We start from the raw sequence: 24,362 nt of genomic DNA, 5'->3' as shown, positions 1-24,362 counted from the left end.
GAAAGATGCAATGCTCCCCCCCCCCCTCCTCCCTCACTCCCACTATTCCTCGTTTGAAACTGTGGTTTGCACCAAAAATGTCAATATATACTTTCCTTCAATACTAAACTTTATACAAGAGTGTGTGTGGCGTCGTCTCTACAGATTTGGGTTAACTCAGGTAAATATAGGAATTACAAGATGAATAAGTTAAGGAGAGAAAGCCCAATCTGTCCCGATTTTGTATCACTTTTGAAAAGTGCGATTCCTGTGACGTCATATAAAAAGGGAAGGGGGTAAGAAAATCTCTTCCCTTTTCTCCCATCTCTTTTGAAGAGATTTTCTTCCCCCCTTCCCTTTTTCTTAAAGTAAATTATAGAGTAGTTTTGCTAATAAAAAAGATTTCTAAACTATTTTTCTCATATTCTTAATTGTCAACACCTGTCTTTGGTAGCTGTTAAATATGAGCTATTGAATGATATGGGAATTATTTGATTTTAAGAACATTATGGAATTAATTTAAAAAGCTAAAATTAGAAGAAATATAATGTTTCACTTAAGACTAACATGATTTATTAGTCTAAATCCATAATAAACCATATTAAAATGGTAATTTATTCAAAATTAATGTTATTTTAAAAACAAAGCTAATATAATCTAAACAGCATTTAATAATATATAAACAAGGATTAATAATTAATATGCTTGCAAATAATACTTTTACACTTAGTACATAGTTATTAAGTCAACATTAGCATGAAATGTTATTGAAATATTGTTCGATATTAGGTCAGTCTTGATAACTTTTTATTAATGTCATATCGTGGATACAAATTAAAGCCGATTGTGCCATTTGAAAAATAACATGTTGATTTTTATTAGTATGTCACTTTTGATATTAGATATTTTTATCAATTTTATTAGAAGCATAACATTTTTATTATTATTAACTTTATTGTGTATTTGTGAGCTTGGCCTGATAGAAGCTTAACAAATTTAGCGGCATTCTGCGCTAGTACCTAAAGGGTTGAGAATTAGCCAATATAACCAAAGTTGCGTTAGTACTAACCCAATGTTTGAGAGAATCGAAAGAATGAATTTTATATCCATTATCCAATCCCAGTATGAAAGTAGAAAATCTTTGCTTTAAAAATGGTAAACAGAAACTTTAAAAGCAATCTTATGTGACCTATAAATGTGTAAGCCAATAGGGACAAACTTTGGGTGTGTAGATGGGTATGCTGTTTACTTTAAAGTAGGGAATGTTAAATTGAATGTTAAACTAAAAAGTGTTCCTTCATTATTACTAAAAATAGTAATAGCTTGTTGTAATTATCTTTACGTCAGAGATGTGATTGGCTCAACAACGTTTCATAACAAAAGACGATAAAATGGTTCCTACTGCTGCTATGCAAGATTCACGATATTAATAGCTAGGCAAGAAGGAATGCGTCGGCCAAAAACATGCACTGCTCATTACCATGCTCAGTTATTAGACAAACGTCGAGCAATAGAGAGTTGGTTGTCTGTTGGAGGCCACTTAATAACTGGTAACAGAAATAGAAAGATTGACTCCCCTTAGTTATCCTTGGTTATTGAACCTAACGCAAGCAAATTAATTGACAAACTGTTTGAAACCTAACGCAAGCAAATTAATTGACAAACTGTTTGAAAGAAACCTACTGACTGTCTAATAATGATTCTTTGTTTATTACATATCATTACAGGCATCTTCATTATTAGTGCAAACTCAATAACTTTAGATCTAATGAGACATATTTAACGTTTATCATTATCTGAAACAAAATTAATTATGTTTAATTTGGTATCTAAATGTTTGGAAAAGCTAGAAAATCTGTAAAAAAGATCCATTAGCAAATTGATTAAAATTTGATATGTCAATAAGAAAAAAAGATATTCATTATAATGCAGTCTTTAATTTCATTTGACTATTAGTTAAATATTTTTTGTGGTTTTGTATATTATAAAAAGTATGGTATACATAAGTTTGGTTGTGTATATATTTAGTTTTCAATGCACCACAGTTATAAACTTTCAGGGATCACAAGGGATAAGACAATGGACTATATATTGATGTACCTTCCCTTATGATGATATAACAAATTATACCTTATGTAGAATATTGGATGGAATTTTGGACACTTAAAGTTTGGAACCAACCAAACACAGCTCAATAACAGTTTACAAAGTAAGTTTTTCAGCCGTAGATAACGTAGTTACAAAACTTTGGGTACCAATGATATATGTATTCCACTGTCTCCTCCCTCCCTGTAAACTATAAACTATACATAGTACTGCCTGCCATCTTGGTGCAACCTTTGCCTGGCACCACAGATTTTGGCGCACTACTTATGTACATATTCATTAGGAGGTTCCACGGATTTTGACATGTTGTAGTAAAAAGACAGGTTTAAAAGTGATAATCCCCCCATAAAGCCCTTGAAGTTGCCTAGTTTAATCAAAATGAAATTTATTTTAGGAAGATACAACACTTTAATTTTTGTAGATTATTTTATTATACTATTAAATAAAGTACCTAGGTATTTTTGGCCTGAAGTTTAAGATTTCAACTACTAAACTGATTTAATTCTCCTTGATTTGAAAGCTTCAGATAGGTGTCACAGTATGGTTTTAAATTTTTAATCCTTGGGATGGTTACAGGCTATTTCAAGTCCCTTTGTCACTCCTTAAGAAAACAGAGGCCCCTAGATGCTAGGGGCGCATCCGCTAGTCTATTATATTATATGGTCTGGTTTAATTTCTGCTACAAGCCAAAAACATAGGTAATATGGTATCCATCTGTACATATAATAACTACAGTGTATCGCACAGATTTGGAACAATTTTATAAAAACTTATTGTACTTTAGACATACACCTACAGTAAAGTTTTGGGTTTCCATTGCAGTTATGTATACCAATCATTGAACTAGTTATAATGTTGCATAATCATAAGCCGTTCTGTTTAGCGGCTAGCCGCTGTCAAATCATATAGCAAAAAACCCAGTTTATTTATCATGCATACATAATGTACATTAATTCAGGAAGGGAGAGAACTTTGGACTGTAAATTACACTGGTACACAAAGTTTCATGACCTCATTGGCTTAATTTTTTTTGGTACTTTTATTAAATTTTGATTGGTTGGTTTCCTTTCCAAACTTTTAAACTAATAATTTTAATCTACATAATACATGTACATAAATTTACCGTCCACTGTCTTTTCCCTTTATATCCCTGAGATTTACTTGAATGCAGCAAACTACAATGTATATGCATACATATATATGTAAATATCTATAATAACTCAATTATATTGCCTTATCATATCTGCAGGTACTGACAATAAAACCAAAAATATCCACAACAAAAGTCAATAAAAGAGCCTGTGTACCAAAGCAGGGAGGGAGGGGTCATTGGGATCTTATTCGTTGGCTTTACAACTTTGGGGACTTTTATTGAATTTTGATTGGTGGGTTTATTAAGTTAAGTGTCCAACGTTTAAACTACTAATTTTAATCTACAGAAGGGGTAGTATTGTGTATTTGCATTGGGGATGTTCATCAATTTATTGATCATTGTCATAAACTAACTAAATTTTTTTACAGTTCTTTAAAAGTAATTTGTAAGAAAGCTAAAGTCTTAAATGTATAATCAAATCTTAACCAATATTCAATATTCATCTACAAGTGCAAATATTATAATGTCAAGTGAATTATAGGGGCATTTTTCTAACATTTAATTTACCTCAATTAATGATATGAATTTTTTTAAAGCTTGTAAGCTTATTTTGGGTAATTCTATGAAGTTATAACTATTTAATAATAGTTCTGTGCTACCATGGAGATACTTATACTTATTTATATCATAAATAAATTTTATAATTGATTAAATGAATGGATATAGAATATAGTTGGATATTATGACAGGGTAAAATTATCGTCAAATTAGGTTGCTAACATGGACATTACTCATTGGTCAGTTCGTTCACCCAGTGGGGCGGAGTGGATGGGGTAAAGGGGGGGATAGGGGGGAGGATTGCTATAACCAACTGCAAGTAACACTTTATTAGAGTACATTATAATCTGGTGTATGATCCAAGTTATATTAAATCCATTGGTAAATGTACTTATCAACCACTTACTTTTTTCATTATTCTAATTGGGTTTTTCAAAAGCACTTATCTTTTATTTTTTCATAATTTTTTGGTAAAAATATTGAAAATGTACATCAATTCATATTTATAGCTATATATATGCATTCCATCCAAAAACAGTTAATTTAAAATATCTATATCCTATACTCAATATTTTTCTTATAACAAACGAATTTTTCCAATTTTTCTTTTTTTTTCATTTTATTCGATACTTTCTTGCAATTTCATTTTTTTATCTAAAAGAATATATTAAATTTTTTTTTGGCTACATCAAAGACTTTTAAGTTAGTAGCAACTCTTTAGGTGATTATTTGGTACTTTCTCTAAAAGTGCCTATCGAGCACTAAAGCCCTCTCACAATTATTTTGAAATAAATTGAAAATAAGCGGAGAAGTTAGTGTTACCCATTACCCAAATAAACCTATCCTAACCTGACCTAAAATAATAGACAAAAAACAAAAACTACCCCTCCCATCCTCTATTTTTAATTTATTTCAGTAAAAGGGTTATGTGCTCCACTAATCACTTTAAGGGAAACTAATATTTTTTTCCTTGTTCCCTTCACTCTTTTTTTTAAAAGAGAAAATATATTTATCACTCAAATTCTCTATAATTATCTAATGGGGATGAAGTCAAATTTGTTGTTGTTAGGTCTTACTTTATGACAGGTTGGGTTAAGTTATATTGGGTAGCCTTGCAGGGTTAGTAAAAGGTGGGTGGGGTGAAATCAGTGCTCGATAGGAACTATGAGGGAAAGCACTGCAAAGTTTAAAAATGATATTACTCTAAATAATCCTTTAAATTAAAATAGATGAGCCTGTTTTCTGATGAATGTTTAGTGAATATGACTAATGATACAATTTAGAAACTTTGTTTATTTAAAGTTAAACATTAACTTAGATTAATAAAAGTAGAATAGTAGCGTTCAAGAATTATTTTTTTTCATTTCTTTGAAGAAAAATTTGTTAAAGCTATAATTTCTGAAATGCATTATGGGCTGTCTTCTCTCTCATTTACTTTCTCTCAATCTATCTGGCTCTTCCTATCTATCTTTCCTCTAGAATATCATTTTCTACCACTTTGGCATTTCCCCTTATTTCTACTTTATTTCTTACTATCTGCTACGCCTTAGAGGTCTCTGAAGGAAGGTAATTTATAATTTTATTTTTAGGGGGGGGGGGGGGCTTAGGAGGTGAAGGAGTTATATTTTTTACTCTAGGAAGGGCGGATTTACTCTTCCTCTAAAATAGTTAAAATTATGGTAGTCTATTTAGGGATTTATTCTACTTTCTGTCTGAACTTAATTAAATTCTATCCATCTTATTCTAAGTTGACTGGACTGTTATGTTTATCTTAGCTGGAAACATACACACACACACACACTTCTAATTTATTGAGTTATCAAACTTTTAGAAAATAGAACATAAATTATAATAGAATGTTGACATAAGGTTTTAACCCTATCTGTGAGGCTATGACATATATATTGTGTAAAACATCTAATTATTATTATGTTTATTAAGATTGTATTCTTTGTTATAAAAAACTAAAGAATCATTTCATTTCCAGAATAAAATAATGCTAGTAAGATTGGTAAGCGGGCTGGCGCTAATCAACTGCCTGGCTCTGGCAGCTGGCAACCCTCTACTACAGGTATGATCAACTACCTGTATCTGGTAGCTGGCAACTCTCTACTACTGGTATAATCAAATGCCTATCTCTGGCAGCTGCCAACCTGGTACTTTTATTGGATGTTATTCGTTGATTCACAACCAGTATTGTCCAAACTTTTCAACCAGTAATATTAATCTACAAAAGAGGTAATTTAGTTTATCATGATTAGGGATATACCTCAATTTATCCAGGGGCGTCCAAGCTTTTTATTTTGGGGGGGGTAAAAATTTTTTAGGGGGGGGGGTAATTCGTGTTTGGGGGGGGGGTAAAATGGCGCGCGAAGCGCGCCGCAAATTTTTTTTACCCCCCCCAAAATTTTTACCCCGGGGGTAAAATTTGCTTGGGGGGGGTAATTACCCCCCCTGAAATCTGTTGGCAGGGGTAAATTTTTGGGGGGGGCAATTTAAATATTATTAAATATATAGTATTAAAAATGCGCGCGAAGCGCGCAAAAATTTTTTTTATTAGAGATTTTTTATTTTGGGGGGGTATTTACCCCCCCAAAATTGTTTGGGGGGGTAAATACCCCCTCCTAAATGGTTGGGGGTGCCTACGGCACCCCCAGGGTAGGGGTAAATTTTGAATTACCCCCCCCCCTTGGACGCCTATGAATTTATCGTCCATTTTTAGCCTTTTTTAGCCCTAGGTTATGGTAGTATTTGTCTGATTTAGTTTTTCCTTAAGCTAGGTTAGGTTAGGTTGTATTGTAGACAGAGTAGCCTCAAAGTGTTTTGTCCCTACAAGGGGAAGGCATGAAAAATCCTAAGTAATCATAGAGTAGCTTCTCTACTAAAAAGTTTTGTAATACCATGTTGTAATTAGTAAAGTTTATTCTAATATTGGAAACTAATTCCAAGTAACAAAATTAACTCTCCAATAATAAAATGAATTATCTAAGTTTTATTAATATAGCTTTCTTTAAAATTCAAACTAATTTCTATAAATAGAGATAATCTAGAGACATGCTCTAAAAGTCAGACAATAGGTGAACAGTGGAGGTACATTCCAGACATGTCATTGGTTGAAATTGTGTACAGATTTTGGCGATTTTCCTTGGGAGCTACCCTGCAAACGAGAACCATATTGGTTCAGTGGTTAGCGAGATCCTTCGGTACACACAAACAGTCAAACAGATGGACATCCTGTTACTACAGCATAAATGTATATAAAATATATTTCTAAAATGAAAGCTTTATTTGTTTTTAGGATGATGGAGATGAAGAGTTAACATTTATCAGAGATAAAAGATCTTCAGGTAAAGAATGAGTTACAGACAAACTGACACTGTTAGCCTACAGAGTAGCTTCGCTAATTTGTGTGTAGTGCTTGGAGATACTGAAAGTGTTATGCGTGACGTCATAAAGTACGTCTAAAAAAAAGGTTGAGAGGATAATTGGGGAAGGAAACCCCTAAAATTTATACGTGATGTCACACATGATACTTTCCGTATATTCGTAATGCTTATTTTAGATTTTTAGTAAAATATCGGATTGTTACATACTAGCAGCTGCGCCCATATTATCCAGGGGCAGGAGTACAGAAAACAGCCTAAAACTACTTTTAAAAGCCTGAACCATCCAAATTAAGAACTTAACGAACAAAATTAGCTTACTACATAACATGCATAATAGGATCGTAAAATATAGAGACTAAAAAGTAATATTTTTCTATTTTTAAATAAACTTTTAAGACGGATTTAAAAGTTAAAAAGTTTTATGTTGATGAAAAATAAAATAGATTGTGAATGACAAAACAATATGACTTGCAACATTATAGAGAAACAAAGCTATTTGTAACAAGTCTGTTTACGTCTGTAACGCCAATTTATATCTGCATACTTCTTTATTCCTTTAAAAAAAAAACAGCATTTTGTTTTTCTCCTGTTTAGTGGCGCAGTTACTCTATAACCTAGCTACAAATGATATTTTTTACGTTTGTCGGTTCATCTGAGTACGTTAAATAAAAGTACAGTAACTTTAATTATTATCAACAAATTTCAATATTGTAAAAAGTTTTAATAAATAAGCTGAATGTACAATACATGCTAAAACGTTAAATTATCATTCCTCTTATTAAATAGCGCTTTAGCCCCAAGAATCTAGGGCTCTGTATTCTAGGACTGAAAAATGGCATAAAACAATTTCAAAACTTAAATTAAAAAGTAACATAGCCTAAAACCGTCCTTTGAAGCATCACTGAAATGGAGAACTCACTCAGTTCAGTAAATGAAATTTTAAGCTACAGACAAAATTACCCTACTACGTTATAGATATACTAGCTTTGCCCCAAGAAGTGATTTTAAAAAAAAATAAGTATTTCTGGTGCTGCCATTTATTGTGAAGTAACTGCCTAAAACCATTTTTTTGGGGAGGTTGGGGTGTCCCACCCCCCAAAAAATAGCTCAAAACCACCACAGGACCAATTGGTATATACCCTGAAGAGTAAAATCCGATCGGTTCAGTGGTTACCGAGATCTTAAGGGACGGACAAACAGATAGACAGACGGATGGACAGACAGACGGATGGACAGACATACATCATTTTACTTTGTATTATAGATGACTTAAAACTGCTGCGCAACTTGAGAACAAAAATGTCCTGTTTTTTCACATTAAATGAAAATGATTTTACTTTTATTATTCCAGAGGGGTCAAATGAAAAGACGGCAAATGATTCTCTTGTGTGCAAAAAAAGGTTGTGCGATACATTACACCGATGTTTGTTAAATACATATGATCCTTATGTAAAAATAACAGGATGTCTTGGAGTCTGTCTTTGTGTATCGACACATTGTGTTTACTTGAGTGAACAAAAAGAGGGATGGGGGGCAATTTCTCTTGGACAGGTGAGATATCCTCCCCCTAATTAGTTATAAAGTTTCCCTCTACTTGAAGGAGAACTTGGTGGAGAACCATATCAGTTCAGTGGTAAAACCTGTTACTTTTAGATAATGATTCAAAGGTTCAAACTGTTGACAATTTTTTTTTACAATTTATCTTTAATTTTAGATGTTTGTAAGTACAGCAAAGGAGATTGGTCCACCTGCAATCCCCTCACTAAGGTTACACTTGTTCTTGTTAGTAGCACAGCTCCTCTATAATTAGAATATATCCATACGTCCTCCCTAGCACAGCAAGAGAGATTGGTCCACCTGCAATCCCCTCACTAAGGTTACACTTGTTCTTGTTAGTAGCACAGCTCCTCTATAATTAGAATATATCCGTACGTTCTCCCTAGCACAGCAAGAGAGATTGATCCACCTGTAATCCCCTCACTAAGGTTAGACTTGTTTTTGTTAGTAGCACAGCTACTCTATAATTAGGATATACCCGTACGTTCTCCCTAGCACTCCAAGAGAGATTGGTCAACCTGTAATCCCCTCACTAAGGTTAGACTTGTTCTTGGTAGTAGCGCAGCTACTCTATAACTAGGTTATATCCGTGCGTCCTCTCTAGCACAGCTACTCTAAAATTAGGATATATTCATACGTTCTTTCAAGTACAGCCTTCACACAGTCTTCTAATGGATATAGAATACGTGGATGCTTGCATATCCAGATAAAATATTTCTCTCAGCTGGCTAACCCTTTCCCTTCTGTTGGCCATGGAGGGACGTATTTACTAATGTCTGAATATATAATAGCAACGTAAATTGATGAAATAAATTCCTTGTCACAATATCCACTAGTGTTCTATATCCATTAGTCTACTGTACCCTCTATTGTCTCTTTATATGTTTAAAAAAACAGAACATTTTGTTATGGAGTAATTATCATAACAATTTAGTCTCCCTTTTAATTCTATTGTGTACTGTTTTGACTTTAAAAAGTCTTTTTTTGAGGTGTTTGATATTGTTCCATTATCCTGTCCCTCCGTTTGATGACTATGTTTGTATGTAAACTAAAGAAGTAAAAATGGAATCTTATTCTGTGCATACAACATTTAACCTAAATCTTCACAGACCAATTTTAAATGAAAATTATTTAAGCAAGGAAACGATATATCTGCGGAGAGAGCGTCATTAATTACGGTGACTTTATTTAGAACACCTGTCATACTCGGAGAGGGTGAGGTAAAAGTAAAAGTTGATCGAATGAGACAGCGGGTCTAGTCATAATATACTTGAACGTGGAGCTTGATAGCCATAGTGGCAAGACTAGTTAGGCCATAATACTAAGAAACAAAGGCTACACACACACACACACTCATAGAATATCTAGAGATCAAATTGTTTGCGGCAGCCTAAAGCCTTCGTGCAGCTTAGATGCAAATTGTTATCTGGGATCAGGTATGATACAATATTCGGCGGGTTGTTTTAGCTGCGTATTTCCCTGGAGCTGCTACAGACGAGCAGTGCTTTTTATTATCTACGATATTATAATGTCATGAAATTAAAGTATGAAAGATATTATAACATCATTTTCAAATTGCTACGAAGCCGATTAATATTCTCTGGATTAGAACCGGTTTTGAGTCATACTGAAAAATCAAGCACATACCGTTTTAAAGCCACCTTTCATGGATAACTAAATAAAAATCACAATATTAATGCCAGTTATAATTTGTTATATTGCAATCTGCAGAAACCTGTCTTTAACACTATGCGATACTCGTATTATATCAAATAAATGTAGCATAGTACATTTGGTTAAAAAGTAATGATGTGTATTTATTTTTACTTTCTCTGAAAAGCTGTTTATAAAAAATAATCTGGGATTTACGTGAATATATCCTCACATAATTGAGTACTTACAGTCAATTATATTTTATTGTCAATATAGAGTTTTTAAATCTATAGACCATATCTTTTGACTTCAACAAGGCATTTAATTATGTAGCTGCAAGCAGTTTCTTCAAAAATTTGATACAGACAATTAATTATTTTATCCTCAAATTCTTGTGTGTAAACTTACAAGATCTTATCCAAAAGACCATCTTTCTACTTTCCACACTTGGAGAAAGAAAACTAAATATACCTTTTATCGTAGAAGATCTAATTTAAAGTTTAGAAATACAATTGAAAAAAATTCGTTTGGTCAAACTTTTCTTTTTCCACAACTTTTTATAGAAAAAGAACAACTGTAAAATTTTTATGTTTAATATTTTATATAATTCTTTAAAGATAATCTATAGGCATATTCTCTAAATCAGCCAACAATGGAAAACAATAGAGAAACAACTTGATCATATAATTGGTTAAAAAGAATACACAATTGGATGACAAAAGGCAGTTATTTTTTCATTTCGTTCAGCTATATGAATAGTTAAATTTAATAGTAAAAGTCTAGCTTTCAAGAAATTATTTTGTCAAAAATTTCGTTGCTTGAATTATTAGAAGCATTGTATATAACAAAATTAAACAAAGATGTTTGTCTGATAGAATTTCCTATTTGAGTTGGGTCAGTTTGACCATCTATATATACTATATCTACTTATTTTACAGAATCTACTTAAAGGGAATGTGAGCAGTGAAAATATCATTATAACTGGATACCTCACTTTGCATATGAAAACCTCAGTTCTACGTTTTTTTTTATAATAAATATTGCCATAGGGCCTCTGAAGACCTTTGTTATGGGTAGGTTGATTATAGTTTTACTTAAATTTCTCAAGTTACAAAAAAGGAGTTAGGACTGGTTCCTCTGCTGTAGACTATTATAGTTATAATTATATATTTAGTTGGAGACCAGACAGGATAGAGTAAGAGCTGGTTCCTCTGCTGCAGACTGCCCTCAAACAAGAACTATAACCAGGTAGTAAAACCAGAAATAACCAGTTTTTAACACATAATATTACAATGATCAGAAATATAGGAAGCAAATAACCCAAAAAATAATTTGTCACTTCAAATATTCCAAAGAATTCCAGAAGTAAGTTCTAGGAATAAAAGAACATAAACAATATTATGCAAGATTTAACCAGTTTTATACAAAATAAAAATTCATGATGGAAGGTTAGACTTAGAATATATCCTTATACTAAATTAACAGGATGTTTGTTTGTCTGAGTGTTTGTCTGTGTGTTTGTACCGAAGGATCCCGCTAACCGCTGAACCGATCGGGTTCTCCTTAACAGGGTAGATTCTCATAGGTCCCGGGAAGGTTTATAACTATTTTGGGGGAGGGTACCACCACCCTCCCAAGAGAAATCACAAAAAAATTACGATTATCTATTTAACAAAGAGACTTCAACGAAACATAAACGTCAAACGCAACATGGACATATTTAAATCAAAAAAAAACATTTTAAGTGCCACTAGAGGACTCTAGGGGCGCAGCCGCTAGTCCTTCTATTATATAAAGTAGTAAGCGTTTTTTGTCTGTCCCGAAGGATCTCGCTAACCACTGAACCGATATTGTTCTCCTTTACAGTGAAGCTTCTTATAGGTCCTTTTGAAGGTTTTAAACTATTTTTTGGGAGGATGTCTTCCATCCCTCTTCCCCCCAAAATGTTTTTTTGCTCTTTTAAAACTATAATTTAGAATGGGATGAGGTCGACTTTTCCCCCTCCTACTTTAAGTGCCCCTAGAGGCTTCCAGGGGGCGTAGCCGCTAGTATTAAATAAAGTAATAAGTTATTTTGTCTGTAGCGAAAGATCTCGCTAATTACTGAACCGATATGGTTCTCCTTAACAGGGTAGCTTTTCATATGTCCCGGGAAGGTTTCTAACTATTTTTGGATAGGTTACCACCACCCTCCCAAGAGAAATCGTCCATAGAAAAAAATCCCCCTACCACAAAAAAAAAAATTGGGTTATCAAATTCGACTCTCCCCTCCTCAAGTGCCTCTAGAGGCCTCTAGGGGCGTAGCCGCTAGTCTAGGAAATAGAGTTAATACTTGAATATTCTAAATTATGTCTTTGTACAAAGTACAGTACAAATTAAAATTGTCTTTCCTAGAATTACAATCTGAAGTATGTATATTTTAACATATTAAATTTCTTTAAAAATTTTATCTTATTTATTTACATCAAACCTTTGTCTAAATCTTAAATATTGAAAACAAAAAATAATTATTTTAGGAATTGTAATAAAGACAAAAGCTTGAAGCCAAACTCTTTTAAGAAAGGTAAGTTTTTATATTGAGTTAACTAGCGGAAACTTTATTTGAAAGGTAGCGAATGGCAGAAAAATAGTCTGGAACAATCCCAAGACTTAAATCTGAATATAAAATAGCTTAAACCATCACAGGAACAACCTGTTCAGAAACAAAAGCATTATTTCTATATAATACTTGATGTTTCGCCTCTAGCATCTAGAGAGAGGTCAGAGGAGGTTTAGAAAATAGCCTAAACCACTCAAAGACATTTATAAAGATACCCTGAGCGTATCACCTATTAAGACCAGCACTTTTAGAGATCGTTAGCTTCGAACAAAATATACTTACTATTTTAATTTTGAAGAAAACCAAGTCTTTATAGTTATTTACAGAACAATATCAAACTTTTTCATAAAAATGTAACTTTTTGTTCTTTTACCAAAATAATTTCATTAGAGTATTATTTAAGATTTCATTTTCTAGATATTTTAGAATTCATAGAAAACTTAATTTAATTCTGATTTTCTAGATGAGGTTGCACAAGATTTTAATCTGAAATTCACAGAAAATTATTAATAAAATTATGTATTTTGTAAGTGAGTACCGTGGAACAATTCTACTTCCTTATATAATATTAGCGGCTAAGCACTTATGGGGGAAGTCGTCCCCCCGCTCTCAATTTTTATAGGCACTATCAAGAGCTTCTTCCTTGTTCATGATAAAAAAAATTTTATTACTAATGTCTGGCCCCATGTTTAATCCGTGGATTATCCTGCCCCAGTGATATATAATTCCAGTGCTGTCACACAAATTACCCTCTTGAACCCCGCCTAACGCCCCCCCACTCCCATAAATTCATAACATATTTTTCTGGTTTGTTTGGTTTCTACTTTAGTTCTGGTTAGGGTAGATTATATTGGATACTAGGTAGCCCCGCAGGGTTAGGGCATTTACTGGTGTAAGCATAGGGACAAAACTACCCCTCCCAAACATTAATGTATTTTAAAACATGGGGGTGGTGGGGGCGGGTTAACAGTGCTGAACTGGCCACTTGAGGAAAAGCACTATAATTCCGTCTTATCTTACGAGTACAGAGATACTAATACTCAACTATTTCCACTAGATCTAGGATAGGAACAGAGATACTAATACTCAACTATTTCCACTAGATCTAGGATAGGAACAGAGTAAAGAGATACTAATACTCAACTATTTCCACTAGATCTAGGATAGGAACAGAGTACAGAGATACTAATACTCAACTATTTCCACTAGATCTAGGATAGGAACAGAGTACAGAGATACTAATACTCAACTATTTCCACTAGATCTAGGATAGGAACAGAGATACTAATACTCAACTATTTCCACTAGATCTAGGATAGGAACAGAGTAAAGAGATACTAATACTCAACTATTTCCACTAGATCTAGGATAGGAACAGAGTACAGAGATACTAATACTCAACTATTTCCACTAGATCTAGGATAGGAACAGAGTAAAGAGATACTAATACTCAACTATTTTCACTAGATCTAGGAGAGGAACAGAGTACAGAGATACTAATACTCAACTATTTCCACTAGATCTAGGATAGGAACAGAGGTACTAATACTCAACTATTTCCACTAGATCTAGGAGAGGAACAGAGTACAGAGATACTAATACTCAACTATTTCTACTAGATCTAGGATAGGAACAGAGTACAGAGATACTAATACTCAACTATTTCCACTAGATCTAGGATAGGAACAGAGGTACTAATACTCAACTATTTCCACTAGATCTAGGAGAGGAACAGAGTACAGAGATACTAATACTCAACTATTTCTACTAGATCTAGGATAGGAACAGAGTACAGAGATACTAATACTCAACTATTTCCACTAGATCTAGGATAGGAACAGAGGTACTAATACTCAACTATTTCCACTAGATCTAGGAGAGGAACAGAGTACAGAGATACTAATACTCAACTATTTCTACTAGATCTAGGATAGGAACAGAGTACAGAGATACTAATACTCAACTATTTCCACTAGATATAGGATAGGAACAGAGTACAGAGATACTAATACTCAACTATTTCCACTAGATCTAGGATAGGAACAGAGATACTAATACTCAACTATTTCCACTAGATCTAGGATAGGAACAGAGGTACTAATACTCAACTATTTCCACTAGATCTAGGAGAGGAACAGAGTACAGAGATACTAATACTCAACTATTTCTACTAGATCTAGGATAGGAACAGAGTACAGAGATACTAATACTCAACTATTTCCACTAGATCTAGGATAGGAACAGAGATACTAATACTCAACTATTTCCACTAGATCTAGGATAGGAACAGAGATACTAATACTCAACTATTTCCACTAGATCTAGGATAGGAACAGAGTACAGAGATACTAATACTCAACTATTTCTACTAGATCTAGGAGAGGAACAGAGTACAGAGATACTAATACTCAACTATTTCCACTAGATCTAGGATAGGAACAGAGTACAGAGGTACTAATACTCAACTATTTCCACTAGATCTAGGAGAGGAACAGAGTACAGAGATACTAATACTCAACTATTTCCACTAGATCTAGGATAGGAACAGAGGTACTAATACTCAACTATTTCCACTAGATCTAGGGGAGGAACAGAGTACAGAGATACTAATACTAAACTATTTCTACTAGATCTAGGATAGGAACAGAGTACAGAGATACTAATACTCAACTATTTCCACTAGATCTAGGATAGGAACAGAGGTACTAATACTCAACTATTTCCACTAGATCTAGGAGAGGAACAGAGTACAGAGATACTAATACTCAACTATTTCTACTAGATCTAGGATAGGAACAGAGTACAGAGATACTAATACTAAACTATTTCTACTAGATCTAGGATAGGAACAGAGTACAGAGATACTAATACTCAACTATTTCCACTAGATCTAGGATAGGAACAGAGATACTAATACTCAACTATTTCCACTAGATCTAGGATAGGAACAGAGATACTAATACTCAACTATTTCCACTAGATCTAGGATAGGAACAGAGATACTAATACTCAACTATTTCCACTAGATCTAGGATAGGAACAGAGATACTAATACTCAACTATTTCCACTAGATCTAGGATAGGAACAGAGATACTAATACTCAACTATTTCCACTAGATCTAGGATAGGAACAGAGCACAGAGATACTAATACTCAACTATTTCCACTAGATCTAGGATAGGAACAAACATTACATTATTCTTTGCAAACAAGGATAAAAAAATTCATAATAGAAAAGCTATAAGATCAAACGGAAGGACAAACAAATATTAATACTTGTTGAGTGTTGCAACCTAATAAGGTAAATATCAATTTAAAAGTAGAACCACATTGTACATAAATTTGTTCAAGGACATACTTACATTTTTAGGACTTGATTAGAGAGATGCTTAGCTTAAAATTTAGTACCTCGTTACCATAGAAATCATTATTCCAAAATTAGAAAATTAATGTTTAAACGGACTTTCATATAATTGCTAAGCTTTATATACCGTACCAAACAGTTACAAAAATCATCATGAAAAGTTTTCAAACTACTATTATAAAGGTATCTATCAATAAACTTATAATAATTACTAATGCTAAAAGTTGCAAATAAGAATTAGAAAACTATTATTTTGATTTATATTGACGGAAAAAATGTAAAAATTTACCTTACAGTTTATTTGTCTCTTTTCCTAAGTAGGATTTATATAATAACATCAAAAGATACTTTTTACGCTTTTTAGTATCCTCTTCCCTCACTTATTTACTGTTTCATTCCAACAGAAATTTGTTAGAGTATTTGCTACTAGAGTGCCCTCTATGACCGTTTTCTGTCTTGTTTGTGTATAAGTTATATCAACAATAGAAGGATTTGAATAGTTATTTATCGTATTACAGTTTTCTGTGGATAGTAAAATATATAAATAAATAATTCCAGTTTAGAAAGAGATTTTTTACACTAGATGTCCAATCTTTATGTTTCAGAATGTGTATATTTTCTGAACCAATTTATGTTGTCGGATTCTTCCTACACTGTGAGAGAGAGAGGAAACAATGAAATGTTTATTACACCAGTCCCCAAAATTTTACAATTTTTCTTATTTGTTGGCTCAACAAGTTTGGGACTTTTACAGAATTGGTTGTTTTATTAAGTTTAGTATTCAAACGTATCAACCACTCTAATTCTTAACTACAGAAGGGGTGATTTTGTGTTTCTTTCTTGGGGATGTACATTAATTTATCGGCCATTGTCTTATCCCATTAGATTCCTGGTTTCTATTGTTCCAATTAAAGGAACTAGGGATCTATATTTATTTTTAAAATATTTGAAATTATTTTTTTTAGGTTTGTGTGTCTACGCGAAGGCTAGAGATGTAGATTGGTCAGATTGTCAGGTAATCAAAAACAAACAAAAATACAAACTGCATCAAATGTTCAATCCGCCCATTTTCTTGGCTGCTATTAAGAATAGATTGATGATTTTTAGGTGAAGATACCCATTTCCAAAGGGAATCAAGTAAACGAATTGTCTTTCAGTCCGTCAGTCATGCACCAAAAGACCAGTTAAGGTTCCGTAATTTTCTATAATCCTTCTAAATCAAGTTCTAAGATCCTTCTTTCTCTTTCCTATTCATCCTCTCTTTTTATGAACACTGAGCATTTGCTTCATAATTAACTTTGTCCGATTTTTACCCTTCCTCCAAAATTATTTTTGAACTACATTATATTATTCCCCCTCCAATAAACAAAAAAAGCCTGGACGTCTTTGTTTTAATCTATGACTTGTTTGTGCTTCGCTGCTTATAGATGTTAACATCCTCTTATTTTTCAAGAATGGAGTGAGGCAGAAGCTGTTGAAACTGTTGTCCTCGAAGCCTGACGCCGGATGCCCAAACGTCAAAGTGATCTCTAAAAAGTGCAAGAACAAGAAGGCAAAGAAGGTGAATAATTGCGATTGATTCGGGGATAGGACAATGAATGACAAATTTATATTTCTGCAAACTTTAAGTGCATGGTTCTGCCTTAGTTAGCTGCGAATTAGAAAAAAATAGAAAAAGGGCGTTGATTGATTAAGCTCCCATTGTCCTCTCACCAATTTGAAATATCTTTATAGTTAGTAATATTAGAGTAACAAAAGTAGGATGTCAAACTGTATGTTTGTGTGTCAGAATAACACTGGAATTCTTTGGCTCACTGAAGCTTCCCATAGGTCGAGGAATATTTCAAATCACGGAAAGGATGGGTCAACAATAACGAGAAAAATTCGTTTAGAAAGATTTTGCTTCTAGAGACCTCAAGTACCACTTAAGGGAAGGTTTGGGGGGTTAGTTTTATCCAACACTTTCTATTAAGTTTTAAAAAGAAAAAGTAAAAAAATTGAGTATTTTTACCAGAGCAACTTATCTTGGAAGGTTGGAGTTACCTTCAAAAAAAAAAAATAGTTTAAATCCTTTCTTGGACCTGTTATAATCTTAACTTTAAAAAAAAGAACATTAAAGTTAGACCTTAAGAGCAACAGTTAGACATCCTGTTGCCTTGATAATATATTTCATAAGTTTAACACGCTGTTATTTTATTCAGTTCCTGATGATGGGTTCAGCTAGATTGAGCAACGTATGTCTTCACAGTCTTTCTCTCTGACTCTGACTTTAGCAGACAGACAGAAAGGGTTAAAAAGAGAGTGGAGTTGCAACTGAAATTTTAAAACATGATTTCTTTTTAATAAATAAAGAGAGAGAAAATAAAATTGGCTATTCTTTTTAATAAATGACTAAAAGAATAAACATTTATTTAAGAGAGAAAAAGAAATTTAAAATTATGAAGCTTATTAAAAAAGAAAAAAAACAGAGATCTTAAGGGATAAGACAAAGGACAATAATTTTATATCAATTCCTAATATTGATAAACCAAATTACTCCTTTTGTAGAATAAATTTATTTGTTGAAAAGTTAGGACACTACAACCCTCCAATCAAATAAAAGTACCCCAAGTTTATAAGCCAACCAATAAGTTAACGTAGTTTTAAAACTTTGGGAAGCATTTTATAGTGCCTATGAAAAATTACGTCAAAATGGCATATCATTGGTCACTTTAACTGTATACTGGCCTGTCATTGGTGATTTAGTCTATGTGTTGGCCTATCATTGGTCATTTGTATTGTATGACGTCATTTTTATAGGCACTGTAAAGAACTTCATTTTGGGTAGAGGTGTAATTTACAGTCCAATGTCCCTTCCCTCCCTGAAAAACCTAAATAAACCTTAATAACTCGTGCACTATTAGGATGACAAGAGTGACAAGAATGTAAAGAAAGAGAAGAAAAGAGAGAGAAAAGAAAAGAAAGCTGAGAAACAAAAGAGAAAACAGGAGAAAAAAGAAAACAAAATTTCAGGTGAATTATTTCTTTAGCTGGAGGACAAACAAAGTGAATTATAGAGTAGCCTTGCTATTAAAAACTAGATTTAAATACATACATACATATTAATACCTGGATGTTGGTAATGAAAGTTTACTCTTGTAACCCGTATGCCCTTAGCTTTACTTGAGTTTAATCAGTTCTTCATTTAGTTGAAAAATCTTAAACTTATATACATTTTATACGTACACTCACGCATACATTTTAACAGGGAACAGGTGAATTTATCTCTTAAAAGTCTGTTTTGAAGATTTTAAAAAGATTCTCTACCATTAACTTGTGTTGGTCCAACCTTTTTCTCCTTCACTCTTATTTTTTGCTTATTAACATTGACATTAAAGTATACCCCCTCCCCCCCTCATTACCAATTTTACATCCATGATGGTATAGATTTAAGTTCTCTTGACACACCCCTTATTCCTGAGAAGCCCAAAGTTTGGTAAACTTTTGGTTCCCCCATGAGAATTGTACAACAGTTTAAGATGAGGATTTCAAGGGCTCGGCAGCTGCAACCAAGTAGAGGCAATTTCTTTTTTTCATTCTTTAAAATTATGTGTTAACTGGACAATGGGTATTAACAGGTATTTTCTCTTAAAGTGCCTTTTAAGCGCCTAGCATCTGCGGGACCTGCACTTTTGATTCTCTAACCCGTCGGAGCTAACCAGTATCCAATATAACCTGACCTAAAAAAAACGGAAACTATAATCCCCCCCCCCATTTTTTTAAACGAGGGGGGTTCTTTCAGAGAAAATCCCCTAGATTTGTTTTCGTAAAAAAACATAAATTTAATTTTGAGTGGATGCCAAGCCTTGGATTTCTAAAGAGAGCTTACTCTAATACGAATATCATACTTTCCTAAACTTTTAAGACTTTAAAATGTGTTTTAACAATACTATGATACTGCTTTTATTATAAAATACTTCCTCGTATTCATTCGATTCCGGTGGATAAAAGCGGTTCTCATCCATACGAAAAAAACATTCTATATCCGCGGAAAGACGTTTATAATACGATACGAGAAATAACTATTCTCGTATTTATTCGAATCCGGTGTATAGGAACCGGTTCTAATCCATACGAAAAAACTATGTCTAGCATCGAATAATATACAGCTTTCTACGAATATAAAAATGTACAATCATAAGATTAAAACCAGTTTTTTTAGCCCTGAGGTGCTGTTTATAATACGATGCGAGAAATAACTATTACTAATTTTTCATCATAATGTATAAAGCTGGGAGTGAAGACTAAGAATGTCCCTCACAAAATTAGCATGTTACGTCATAAAAACGAGGTATTATCCATCTCTTTTTTAGGGGTTTTCTTTCCCACACCTCCTCTCCTCATCCTCATTTTTATGACGTCATTGAGGGACATTCTTCGTATTCGCTGAGAGTACTCTTTTAAAATAACCGCTGAACCGATATGGTTCTCATTTAAAGTGTATCTTCTTATAGGTCCTAGGAAGATTTAAAACTTTTTTAAAAAATTGAAAGTGGAAAAGGGGGAGAAAACTAATAAAAAAAATTCTATAAAAATGTATGTTTTACCTTTTAGAATACAGCTTTTTTTTAATGTGATATTTGTTTTTCTAATGAATAAATAATTCTTTATAGTGTCATCCCACAAAAAGTTAATAATTAATGTAATATTTAAGTGAAAAAATAGCAAAATAACATTTTTTTTTACTAAAAATGCATGCCTATAAAAATGACGATATACTGGTCTACCATTAGTCAATTAAAATGTATACTGGCCTTTGATTGGTAACTTGGTCGGTGTATTGGCCTATCATTGGTCATTTGTATTGTATGACGTCATTTTTTATAGATACTATAAAAAGCTTCAGTCAAGGGTACTAGATAAGAATAAATGTTTCAAAATAAAATTAGACCTGGATTGGTCTTGAAGTGTTTTAGTCTTTTAAAACTATTTTCTTGTGGTATGGGAATCCCCATACCCCAAAATTTTGCACAATATTTTAAATTTTTTTTAATATAATTTTTTAAAAATTAATAAAATGTTATTATCCTTTTTAAAAAAAATGTACTATTGAAAATATAATATCAGCAATATCTTTATTTTTCAGAGAAGTGTGATTTTGGTAATTGGTCAGAGTTCAGCGCCTGCACAAATAACAAGAAATCCAGATCAAGACAGGTAAGCAAATCAAGTCTTTAAATTCGACGAAAACAGATTAATATCCGCTGAGTTAAACCCAGTTCTTAGGGATGCTAAAAAATCATGTATATCATAGTATTACAGACAATTTTCCGCGGATATTGAAATATAGATTATAAGATTAATACCAGTATTGTTAGATCGGGACTTCGGCCCCTCGGGGCTAACAAAATTGTTTTGAATTCTTATAATATTTCATTTCAATATCTGCGGAAAGCTGTCTGTAATACGATAAATAACAATTACCATATAAAAAGAAGGTACACATGTTATATTATATTGCATGTTATAGGGTTTTCCTCAAAGTACCAGAAGAGCGAATAACCCCTTTATATTTTAGATCACCAGGGGTGGGGATCTCAAGATCTGTAGAAAAGAGGCGACACAAATCCAACAATGTTAATTTTAACATCCTTTCTTTATACCTTTTTTGTTCATTACCAATAAAATTAAAACTTGATTTTAAATGTAATTAAACAAAAAATTACCCTTTAAACAATATCTAAATTATGATTCCTACTGAGCAATTTTCAAAAATCATATCAAGAAGGTTTTTCATTTAATGTTCCTTTTTTAAACTCATGTCTTGTAACTATCTATTTATCAATGTAATATGTAATTTTAACATGTATGTTTTCATTTGAAATATAACCAAAATACCTAGAAATCTTTAATTTTACAAGTCCTTATCTTTTTGTATGTGAATTTACAATAATTTTTAGTGTAAGGATTTTTAGCTTTTTTATAATTTTGATATTTAGAATGAAAGTTTTATTTGCCTTTTTTATTTGTAAAAGTAGAGAACATAAAATCATGTGAAATAATTTCTTTTATTATTAAAATACTAACAATTTTTTGTTTAAAGCAACTTACAAAAATATTTATTCTACATAGCTTTCAAACTTTTAATATATTATATTTAGAATTTGGGGTAAAATTTATCGAATTGTCAAATATCTAATTGTTTATTTCCAGTTGTTTTATTGTCGGCTACTAATATTAATATTTCTTTGTTGTAAATATGTATTCAATATGAGAGCAGTTATCTATTTTCCAGGGATAAGACACTAGACATAAATTAAATCCCACACCAAATTTTATTTGTAACACTCTGGTAAATTATAAATTTTTTGGGTTAAGAAACCTTTTATGTAAATTAAAACGTAGTATGCACCATCCAATCCTTTTTATATCCTTACTATTGTGAATAGAAAAAAAATTTCCCAATTTATATACAGAAGGAAGAATAATTATTTCATCAATATAAGATGTAACACCAAAATGCAATATCGACAAAAATACTCTTAGTACATAAATGGAAAAGTAAAAAATATTTCTGATAATATAGGGCACAGAAAGCAACATGATATTAAATAAAGTAAAACTTTGAATCACTCTGAATAAATGGGAAATCAGGATTATCAAACTACTAAAATACTGAAATTGCACCGATAATTTTTAAATAAAAATATAATACAAGAATGGGGAAAATGGGGATAGATGTCACCACTTTTGGCATACCTATTCTATTGACGTCATAGTAGAGGGAAAGAGAAATGGTAGGGGGAAAGAATCCCCCTAGAAAAGAGATGGGTTATAGGGTATTTCCTGACGTCAATAGAAGAGGTAGGCCAAAAGCAGTGACATCTATCTCCATTTTCCTAGGGCACTAAAGACATCTACCAAGAATGAATATAAAAAGAATTTAAAAGATAAAAAATATAGCTAGGCATTTTGAGTATTTTAGTCGACTGATAATCATTGTTTCTCATTTCGTTTGAATGCTTAAACATTTCACTTTATGTATAATCATTTTCATGTTTTAAAGTGACTTATTTTGAAGGAAAAATGTAGCGTTAAGTATCAAACTGAAGAGAATGAAATATATAAATTGTTTAAAATATTTGAATTAATCGAATGCTTTGTTAACATCAAGGTGTAATTAATTTTTAATTAATAATTCTTCATGTTTCTTTCATATAAATTGCATAAAAAGTTTTATTTGTTTATATTAGTGCAAAAAGAACCGTAAGTCCTTCTAGTAAAACTCAACAAAATCTTTTTATAAGGAAAAATGATTTTTTTGTGTATTATTATTTATAAATGAAAACTTTTGTTAAACTGACAATTTTTCAACAAACAAGTATCGTAAGCATTTTTAAAATTAGAAATGACAGTAAAATATTAACATGAATTTTTTAAAATTTTCTAGTTTTAAAAATGTCTTTTTTGTGAAGTATTTATGTATTATATAATGTAAACCCACCTTTCCTTTCCTATAAACATCTAAAGATGGTTTCTATAGTGGCTTTCACCACAGGAATCACAGCATAGTAAACGGTCATTTCAGTCCAATTTTTAACTGTAACACTATGGTTAAAAGCCTCTATAGAACTGAGTTTGTAAGCTGATGTAAGATCTGGTATGAAGAAGAATATTATATATATATATTGTTGTGTGTGATTCATAATAAACAGTATTGTACACACAAGAATCAAGTTTATTAGTTTCCTATCTACTCTATAACTAAGATATATAAGTCCATATAACTGTACATATGTCAACCAGGCAGAAATTCTCATATAAGAATTTTTAGGGGGAAGTTTATTTATCTCCATTGTCAAATCCCTGAAACTGTGCTGAAAGGTTTGAGTATAACAATGGAATGAATACTTGAACCATTTTGCCCAATCAACCAAACAATTGGAATTTTAATCAAATATAAAGTTTCAAAGTGTTTATACAAATCAGGCTATTTCTTAAATTTCAAATCTATGGTAGTTTGTCTTGTTGCTTAACCTTAAGTAATACCACTAAGTTTGAGAATGCTGTCCATAAAATTAAAACGTC

General features: G+C 32.2%; 1 protein-coding gene across 2 annotated transcripts; it reads left to right on the top strand.

Moving 5' to 3' along the window:
* Positions 1-5,727: 5,727 nt before the first annotated feature.
* On the top strand, positions 5,728-22,981 carry LOC145318842 (uncharacterized). 2 transcript variants are annotated; one of them, XM_080160499.1, is made up of 11 exons: positions 5,728-5,807; positions 7,035-7,083; positions 8,837-8,889; positions 11,507-11,580; positions 12,848-12,894; positions 17,261-17,310; positions 17,749-17,856; positions 18,497-18,529; positions 19,199-19,307; positions 21,421-21,491; positions 21,853-22,981. In XM_080160499.1, exons 1-11 carry the CDS (start codon positions 5,733-5,735, stop codon positions 21,913-21,915), a joined length of 732 nt encoding a protein of 243 aa, XP_080016625.1. In that variant the 5' UTR covers positions 5,728-5,732; the 3' UTR covers positions 21,916-22,981. The 2 variants fall into 2 exon arrangements, with proteins under 2 accessions (XP_080016625.1, XP_080016626.1); XM_080160500.1 differs by lacking the exon at positions 18,497-18,529.
* The last annotated feature ends 1,381 nt before the right edge of the window (positions 22,982-24,362 follow it).

Source organism: Acartia tonsa, chromosome 5 (assembly GCF_053477335.1).
Source record: "Acartia tonsa isolate MP-2025a chromosome 5, ASM5347733v1, whole genome shotgun sequence".
NCBI lineage: Eukaryota > Metazoa > Arthropoda > Copepoda > Calanoida > Acartiidae > Acartia > Acartia tonsa.
The sequence above is the reverse complement of the archived record's forward strand: the minus strand, read 5'-3'. Positions and strand labels throughout refer to the sequence as shown.

Excerpts from the sequence above, each read along its gene's own strand:
- LOC145318842 (XM_080160499.1), top strand. The coding sequence starts at position 5,733 with ATGCTAGTAAGATTGGTAAGCGGGCTGGCGCTAATCAACTGCCTGGCT. Across the intron at positions 17,311-17,748 it reads TAGATTGGTCAGATTGTCAG|AATGGAGTGAGGCAGAAGCT; the intron begins GTAATCAAAAAC and ends TTATTTTTCAAG. Across the intron at positions 17,857-18,496 it reads AGAACAAGAAGGCAAAGAAG|TTCCTGATGATGGGTTCAGC; the intron begins GTGAATAATTGC and ends TATTTTATTCAG.